At 43.4% G+C, this 9979-nt stretch overlaps 1 protein-coding gene across 1 annotated transcript in view; it reads left to right on the top strand.

Moving 5' to 3' along the window:
- Positions 1 to 8154: 8154 nt before the first annotated feature.
- efna3a (ephrin-A3a) overlaps positions 8155 to 9979 on the top strand; it is a 59501-nt gene continuing 57676 nt past the window's right edge. The window contains exon 1 of the mRNA XM_023409919.2: positions 8155 to 8821. Within this exon, the coding sequence (XP_023265687.1) occupies positions 8712 to 8821 (110 nt within the window). The 5' untranslated portion in view covers positions 8155 to 8711. The remainder of the gene's footprint in view (positions 8822 to 9979) is intronic.

Raw genomic sequence — 9979 nt, 5'->3', positions numbered from 1 at the left:
AAATTCTTGACTGTAGAAACTGCAGCACACGAACCAATCTCAAATCAAGGTCCACTTAATGTTTTGTTCCAGAGTTTGTTGCTTGTTCAACCTTCAAGCCAACATTGTTGGGAAGTTCTAAAAGAGCTCAGATTAATGGAAAGTTTGAACATTTACATTTTATATTGTTTTTCAAGAATCACATTTCCTGAATTTCTACAGCAGACGTGACAAATGCAAATGCAGAATAGCAGTAATGAACACTTCAGATTTATCTTGCAACCCAGGCTGAATACCACCATTGACCTATGTTATACAGAGAGTTCAATATGTTCTTAGCAGGTGAACAATAAAATTGACTGAAGAAGGAGGATAGTGCAGAATGATAGGTGCATAATAAATGTGTGGAATCATCAAGGCTGAGCTACAGTAACTTGTTCCATGCAGACCATTTGGTCTACAGCACGACAGCACAATACAGCAGTGTCTGAAGGCTGGTTCTGAGCAAGAGCTTATGCAGGCTTATATGCTGTAAATGATGCTGCACTTTGCTCCCTACGTGACCATATATGAATAATGAAAACATTACTTAACACCTCGATGGACGTCGAACGTACTGTATCATCATAACGACATTGTCTCTATCTGCACCTCATTCAAAACATGTGCTGCCATTCCCTAACTTGAAGCCATAATCTTGCGGCTGTGCAGTTTTGTTTTTCCTTCCGTAACGCACACACAGGGAAAGGTTGATGTCCACGCCAGGCCTTGCTCCAGTAGTGATTGTGACATTTCTCCTTCTCCCTCAGGGCTTTGCTGAACCCCCTGCCTCTGTGCACCCTCTCATCCAAAATGCTCCAATTCCTCTGGAGCAATATCTTCTGCTCGCAGAGAAAAAGGTCACATGCTCCATTATTTCAAAGTGAACTTTCGACCTAACATTTACAGAGGAGGCAAAAAATAGCTGTCGATGTGAAGACGCAGCAGGGTTAGTGTGGCGGTATATTTTTGGATGAGGGATAGATGGATAGGTGAGACAGCATGTAAGGATTATCATTGTTTGACAACACAGGGCTAAGTCTCTATATAGAGACAAGGGATAACAAGGCTGAGCGGGGTAAGTGGTCACACATTGATCGGCGTGTTCCAGGCGCATGTACTGTACAGGCTATTAAGGCATATTGCAAGTCATTTCTATGCTAATAATAATTGTTCTTATTGTGCATTATGGAGGCTGTACATGCCGGATACAGCCATCAAAGCCCCAAGGCTGTGATGGCAATGACTAACACTGCCTTTTGACTCTGATTCACTCTGCCAGTGACTTCTCCATGCCACTGCAGTTCTACCTCCATAGCTTCTCATTAGAGCTGCGGGCAAGCACAGTGATGAGATGCAAAGTGAAATTTTTGCCATTCAGAATGCGTCATTAAGTTAGCAAAGTGACGATGAGCGGGAAGCTGTGTTTACTGCTTCTGTTGTTGCCTTCCTACTAGCCAATTACTGATCATTAAAAGATTTCAGGGACACTAACTTTACTTATCAAGAGACAGCACCGAGTACAAGCAGAGAGGAAGAGAGAGGTTGAGGAGAGAAACAATCCTTTATGAATACATTGAGAGGCTTACTTAATTGCTTCCTCAGTCGATGCTCTTCCTGTGGTCAGTCGAGGCTGCTGATTTAAGCCTGGTTATTGACTCAGCTGTTGTTTGATTTGTTGTACAAAACCAATCCTCTGAGCTTCAGTAAGAACAGTGAGGGGAAAAAAAACCTTTTAACCAGATAGAAAAAAAATGCACAATAAACACCACCTCCTGTCTTCCTGATTTTGTCTTTTTTACAACTCTTGTAGCTCTCAGCAAGCTATCAGGTTTGTCAATATGTGTTTTCCTTGCACTTGTCAAATGTTACTGCATAAGGCTTATGAAGGCATATTCAAAGCTCTGTGTTCTATAATGACATGCGTCACCTAATTTCCAAGACACAGCTGCAGTGAACAAAACACTTGACAACAAGATTTTTGATTTGTAGTCAATTATGAAACATGAGAGAAGAAGCAGGAAGATTAGTCGTATTTCTATCTATCTATCTATCTATCTATCTATCTATCTATCTATCTATCTATCTATCTATCTATCTAATCAAACCATCAGATTAGTTCATCTCTTTCTATCAGTAATGCAATATGAAAGTGAAGGCTCAATATTGCCGAAGCGTTCTTTGTTATTTCTTTTGAAAATAAAGGATCCACAGAGTAATTCTCTTTTATGATCATCTGTGATTGAAACCTCTCCTCCTGTCTCTGTTTGCATATTGAATCATGTCTAATATTCAGGAATAGTAAAACAAAATAAAAGCAAAATAAGATTATCTTCAACTTCCTCTATTTTTGATGTTGCATTAAAGCAATCTCATTGTTCATCCATTGTTTGCAGCATGTTCACTAGTGACATTCCTACTACTACAACTTCTTCTTCTTCTTTTTCTTGTTGTTCGTCTTGGGGTGCACTGGAAACACACGTCCTACACTGTTTTGGTTCAGCTTCCTGCAGCTTCTGTGCAGTGGAAAATATTCCTCTTCCCTGTAACAGTCATGCTAATAATTTTCTCCTCTTTTTGTTTGCTCATCAGACACATGCTGCTCGTCTCTTGTTTTCGCTCTCCTCTCCTCAATATTTCATGCCATTGAAAGTGCATCTATTCTTGGCATTCCCCGTGCCCCACCACCCCCTGTCAGAACAAAATTTTCCATCATTCGACACCCCTCCACCTTCTTAACACTCTCCCTGCCCTCCAAGTAGAGGCCACCATGTGCATTGTTTGTTACCCTCTGAGGCACATTAGGTTCAGTTAAGAGTTTAAAACTGAAGGGAATCCTGCTGTATTTCACAAAACTGGCCATTCAGTCAAAATAAATGCACAACATATATAATATGTTTGCCCTTTAGAGAGTTTTGAGTGAGCAAAGGTCAAAACCTGTTTTACCTAATCTTGTGGATGAAAGAATATGAGATCTGATACACATGCTTTTGGGGCATGTACATTAAATCTATTTCGGATTGCTGAGTTATGATGCAGTAAATATTCCGGCTAAAGCGTGTTCCATCCATGAAGGGACACCATTAATGCATCAGCACGCTTCAGCCAACATGTTTATCAGATGGTCGAACAGCATCTGAAAGCCCCTGTCCGCTCCCACACCTTTCTGACATCAGAATTTTCTGCAATTTTCTGTATTATACATGAACTATTTGCAAGTGTTTACTATTGCTACATAGCCAGCGTGAGCGTTGCTTTCGATTTCAGCATCAGACGTCATTCCTTTACTCGCCAAAAGCTGTTTCCAGCAGTGGAAAGCAATTTTAACTCCATCACGTTTTTTTTTTTCTTCTGCTGAGGTTAGCATGCTAACCAGCTAGCCCCGGCCCGTCTTGTCACTTTCCAGTAGCGACTCACTGTAGCCACCAATCAGCCCTGAAGACTTAGGGTTGCTCTATTATTAAAGCATTAATATTATAACCTCTTGTCTTGTAAACGCAACAAGGGCTGAAGCTCTTGTCAAACGACAACCGCCACCACACGCTTCTGGCAAGAGACCACGTTCAGCGGCAACAGCCTCTTTAAAACAGAATCAGAGATCGAACGTCTCTCTCAAGCTCACTGTCACTTCTCTCACTTTTCGCGCCCCGCTTTGAATGTTGTCGTTCAGAACAGCTCCGCTTTTGCCTTCAGACCTGACTGGACAACTCGTCAAAGTTTGTTTAAAGCATGCCTGCGCCTTAACGCTTTAAAGGTTAGGTTCACCATATTTCAAGTTTGTCATAAAACAACAATAGTCAGGTGCCTGTATCTGTATTTCTGTAATCATTCCCCCTGTTTGTACCGGCTATTGGCACTTCCCTTCATAAGTAATGGGGGACAAAATCCAAAGTTCTTCTTTCGTGCAAAAAAGCTATACAAAGGTTTATCTGAGGTCATTATAAGGCTTCAGCCATCTGAGTTAGACAAATCTAGTGGATATCTTCCAAAGTTAGTGGGTTTTTTTTAACCACAAACTTCCCTCTGTTTGTTACTATCCCTCCACTCCAGCCAAACATGGAAACTCTGCCCTGGGAAACATAAAGAGTACATTATATAGCATTCATTACATAATGTACTGTAACATGCATCACTTCAACAGGCATTGTAAGCCTAACACACCAATGACTCCCAAACTAGCTTGAGCTCCCTAAGAAAAGCAGAAAAAAAATCCTGCTGCGTTGTACATTGTGGTTATTTCTCTGCTTGTTTTCCACGCCCTCATACGATGAACATATTTTGATTTATTAACAAGTATCGTGCCCTTAATCCATGGCAAATCTCTCCTGACGTTATTCTGCTGTTTCATTTCTGTCTGTTGCTCTAAACAGATTGTCTTCACAGTGCATCTCCTTGCTCCTCCAACTCTCTGTCCTTTACGACCATTTACCAACACATCACTCCCTTCCCCAAAGGCTCAGCCCTCATCCGAGCATCCATTTCCCAGCTCTCCCTTTTCATCACAGCCTTGACGCTGAGGAACATTGTTCTTGATTGCTTGGCAGATGCCATTATCCTGGGCTTATATCTTCACAATCACATTAGCCATTTGCACAGCTGGGTACTTACTGGAGCGAGGCAGGTTAAGCACCACACTCGAGGGGACAAAACGATGGAGGCCCACCTGGAGTTTAGGCCAGGCCTTTCCTCAGCACCATGCCATTACCAAAAACACAGTTGGCCTTTCTTCCATTTAGCTAATGCCTCCATGCCTCTCTCTCTCTCTCTCCATCTTCGCTGTACACACTCCTCAGTTTCTCAGTTTCTACCTATGTCTTCTTTAACCTTCACTACCTCCGCCTTGATTCCTGCACTGTCATTTCTTCCTCCCTCCAATCCTGAGCTGTCCGTGCCCCCCCCCCCCCCCCCCCCGGGCTTTCTCTGTTTCTTCCTCTCTTTCTCTCACACTCTGCAACTTTTTTGTCCCTCTCTCTTTTTATTCGTCCCTCACTTTATCACACTCTTAGAGTTAAGGGACTGCAAAATGCAGATTCTCACCAAATGAAAGAAGTGAGGAAAGGAGGGTGAGGGAGGCTGGCAGGGTGACTGTCTCTAGTGCTGAGCTCGGGTGGCAGGCCAGCGATACATCTATACACACTCTAGCTTTCACACAGAGATTTCTATCTGTCTGTATCTCCAAGTCCAAAAGGCTCCTGCTTCTGTTGTTAATTTTTTGTCATAGCTACTTTATATTCAAAGTCTGACATTTCACTTGATTAACTGATTAATCAAATAATTTGTTGTTTACTGACACCGCTACTGGACATTAAACTCTATCAAGACAACCTCATTTTAATCCATTAACATTAAAACGGAGATAACTCCAAAATGAGACGTCAGGAAAAGAGGAACAGATGGGTGTAGGAAATTAAGAGATAGCCTAGATAGGGGCCAGGAGGAAGAATAAAGAAATCCCACTGAGGGAGAAACCAGCACATTTTCTCCTGGAATATTGCTTACACTGGGAATGAAGTTGGTTAGGAAATCAATATCAAGCCAACGAGGATATATGAAAGTGCAGGGGCTGATTGATGATAACAAATTATCTGAATAATCAATATGCCCATAGCTGCTGTTCATGAATTAATCACAAACAAAACAAACAAACAAAAAGAAAGGGAGTAGGGAGTGAATGCAACGAGCCGTGGTTACTGTTACTACACTGTGTGCCGCTGCCTGTAGGAAAATACTAACTGTGCAGCTGCAGAGGCTGCAGGAGGCAATAAGCATGCATAAACAGTGCATCACATGGCGCAAAGTCGAAAAGAACAAATATGTTCAATAACTTATGATACTGGGAAGCTTCCCTCAGTCACATGCTCGAAATACACACTCATACACACAGAGCACATCATAAATATGCAGTTGTGCCTCCGCTGTTAGAGATGGGTCCAGGAATCATATTAAATGTCACTCTCCATATTTTCATCGTGGCTTTCATTGGCACTGCGTGGTTGGCACGTGTGACAGGAAGCGAGAGATCATCAGTTTATAAAGAAATGGAAGAATGTGCTGCCTCGTATGCAGCACTTTCCTCCTGAGTGTGAGGTGACAAAAGGATGACAAATGTTAGAGTGAATCGAGGTGAGTGATCCAGTGGAGCCGCACAGATAGGTGGTGGGACAGAGAGAGAGAGAGAGAGAGAGAGAGAGAGTTGGGGGGGGGGGGTTGGGGTAGTGATGGCACTTGTTCTTTCATCCGCCCCTTTACTCCAGTCGCCACGGCAACATGCCTGGAGGGCACTCAAGAGAGGCGTCATCACTGACAAAAACAACAGAGAAGCAGAGAGTGAGTGAGAGCAAATGAGAGCAAACTAGACAGACTTTGTGTATGAATGAGAGCTGAGAGAGGGGAAAGCAGGCGACAGATCTACAGCTGACTCCGGCTGCTGCTCCTCACTCAGAGAGGTGTGAGTGTTTGACCTTCAGGAACTCGGCAAAGAAGTGTAATGAACATTCATTCATCACGGGAGGTCACTCAGATTAATATTAGCATCCCCCAGCTAAAGTTTCACCAACGGCATCGACGGCCACGTTTATGGGTGCGAATATCACTGATATCCGCCCCAAAAAAGGACACTATTATGAGATATGAAATTGGCAGAGTTAATCAAACCGAGGCTAATGCCTAATATTTGGAATTAACGGAGCCATTAATACTGCGGGCTGCCGTTAGGCTAGATAGGGTGGTTAAACCACTACCGGGGAAATTAAACAGGTTAATTAAAGTCTCCAAATTTTCATACAGTGCCCCTTTCACCGTTACACACACACACACACACACACACACACACACACACACACACACACACACAGATGCAATTACTCACATACATGTATTATTACTATACTTGTGATGGCCTTCTACTGACTGTATTAATTTTACAATATTAATGCTAGTTCTCACCTAAACCCATAACCCCTGCTGAATAGTGAATCCAATATAATCTCATTTCTCAAAAATCTCTCACCCCAAACACCTGAAGAATAAACTATGGCTTACAAAGCTAGCAAATAAATAAATAAATAAATAAATAAATGTACAAATAAAATCATGCACAAACACCCACTTTTGTACTATAGGTAAAATGTTTCAGTGGTCTGGCAACCAAACTCAGCCTCGGAGCAGTTGTAGTATCAGTTACAGTCAGGTGACAAATTATTGTAAAGAAAAACCTAAATACTGCAAGTTGGATAAACATAATAATTACTTCCGTAGTGAACTCCAGGGGTCACTGAATGGTTTGATGAGATTGAAAATGAAGTGAATCATATGCTGTGGCCTTCACTGTCAGCAGCTCTCAACCCATTTGAACACCTAAAGGAGATTTCTGACTGACATGTTATGCAGGGATCAGACTTCACTGATAGAGACGTGGTAGACTACATGTTGGATCAATCAAAGCTTGCCGTCTTCCACAGTCTCAGGTTGGGCCTGGTGTATATCATGTAGACTGATCCCAGCATTAGACAGCTCTATCCACCGCCACCATGTAGGTTTTTCCTTTAACTTGTGACCCATTTGGTAGCTGTGTGATACAAACAGCTGTTTGATATAAACAGCCTCTGTTTTTTTTCTGCTTGTTGACAGAAATTTGAACAGTGTGCTCCTAATTAAGTATGATAATGATTAAATATCTGATAATGAGTCATCTCACAGCTGGGGAGGATTTGAGTCTTTTAGTGTGTTCCCAGCTTAATCCCAAAGCCGAAGTTTCTGGATGTGACCTTTGCTGTATTTTTAAAAATCTTTTATGGTTTGTGAAAGTTCATTATCGACTAACTAAACCTGCTCCTAACTCCCCCCTTCACTCCAAACTCAAACAAACCTTATTAAAACCATAAACTGTAATCCTTACCCTCAAACTAAACCTACCGTTTCAATCCAATACATAACTGGTCCTCCAAGAAGTGTCTGCAGCCAGAACATTATCACGACAGGCTACTCCCTTAATTAATTGGGGGGACATTTGCTCCGCACAGTGATTGAAATGCACACAGGGACGCACCGTGCATGTTTCGAGGGGGCGGGGCAGCGGAGTAGATGGACTTGTGAGCGCATCTCGGCCATCAGAGGGCGGGTTTGTAGCGTTGTGTGCGCAGCGTGTGGCTCCTACTGCTGCTGCTGCTGCTGGTGGTGGTGGTGGTGGTGATGCTGTTGATGTTGATGATGAGAGGAGCGGCAGGTACACACACCTCGCAACGGAGATCCAGCGTCTTGGATGCGACTTTAAAGCTGTGTAAAGAACAAAAGACGCCGACCTCAGCTCTCAGTTCTGAATGTGGTAGCCTGCCTTGCCTTATCATCACCTTTATCGCGGGTGTTGTTCCTATCTCATGAAAGCAGACTTGCCAAACAAAAGAAGGAGTGACTTGGAAAAGTGCGCAGCCGGTACGAGTAAAGAAGTCCAGATCCATTTGGCACAAGTGACGATGCCCAAATGGGTCTCGTCGCGATGGGATTTGAGTTGAAGAACACGTAATCACTCAGAAGTCACCCCGATTCAACCCGTCGTTAAGGTAACTGGGAAGTTGAAAAAGGCGTTTCTGACCGCTGGGATGTTGTGAGCGACACGTCGCCTGGGACAGAAGGAAGGATCGGGGACGCAGAAAGAAGAGAGGGGAACCAGGGCTGGACAAGCACCAAGAGGGATTATGGCTCTCGCAACGTTTTCTCTCAGCCTCATCACGCTGGCGCTTACAAACTTGCACCTGTCGAGAGCCAGCAACCGGCATGCGGTGTACTGGAACAGCTCGAACCTACTGTAAGTGGCTCTGCAGCCGTAACGCAGCTCTGTCCGTGTTAGCAGCGAATTAACTTGTGTTCCTCTGCTTTGATGCGCACCTGTGCTGATAAGTTGTCTTCAAGGCAGCGGGCATCCTCTGCAGACGTTTACAGCATGAAGCCCTTGAAACGCCACTGAAATACATGTAATGTCAAGAATAAGCCAGTTATTATTTCCAGCTTCAAGATAAGATATGAGATAATGAAGCTGATTTCAGTAGAGAACAACTGTTTCAGCAATTTTTCTGGCTTCTTTTCATCTCAAAACCTTAAATTTCCTTCCTGTCCAGTCATTTCAGTACAGTGAGTACAGTAACATGCATGTGCAGATGGAAACTGTTTTTCACCCTGCATGCAGAGTGCTTACTATATAAATATTTGATTTCTATCTCACATTTAGTCCATCCACTACTTCTCAGTAATGACTCATTTAAGCAGTCATCTTTTCATTTAGCTGCTGTCAGGTCTGTGTTGGCTATTATCCTACCTGCTGCCATGCAGCGCAGATACATAATTCATATACACGGCTCAAAACTTCCATAAATCTGCATGTGTGTGTGCACTCACTATAAATAAGAATGCTTGCCACACACACACACACACACACACACACACACACACACACACACACACACACACACACACAGAGGAATTAATGTATTCACACACACACACGCGCGTGCACACACACATCTGAGCCTATCCTTGGACTCCGATTCTTCCTACAACAGTAAGGTTGCTTACCTCAGGTAAGCTTCCCCAGGCTCTCCTATCTCTCTCTCTCTCTCTCTCTCTCTCTCTACCTGGGAGCTACAAAGCCAGCTTGCTGTGGGGCAGAGATCGATGTGGATTCTACTGCCTTTGTCTTCTCATTAGGCAACAGTGAATCCATCTTTCTCACATTCTTTTATCTCCTCTCCTCACACAACCTCCCTCTTTGCCCCCCCCCCCCTCCATCCTCCTCTATCTGTGTTCCTCCTCTGTCCATTTGTATTCACCTCAGACGCGGGTCTCTCCTATCGCCTCTCTCTATCTCATACTTGGTTATTTTCTCCCCTCTCTTATTTTTCTGCTGTGTCTCACCAGTCAGCCTGTCCCCCTCAATTCCCTTTTTTTCTGCATCTCATTAACGACGACC

This window comes from Seriola lalandi, unplaced genomic scaffold (assembly GCF_002814215.2).
Source record: "Seriola lalandi dorsalis isolate HSWRI2012SDOR001 ecotype SW California unplaced genomic scaffold, Sedor1 jcf7180002054408, whole genome shotgun sequence".
In the NCBI taxonomy this organism is placed as follows: domain Eukaryota; kingdom Metazoa; phylum Chordata; class Actinopteri; order Carangiformes; family Carangidae; genus Seriola; species Seriola lalandi.
The sequence above is the reverse complement of the archived record's forward strand: the minus strand, read 5'-3'. Positions and strand labels throughout refer to the sequence as shown.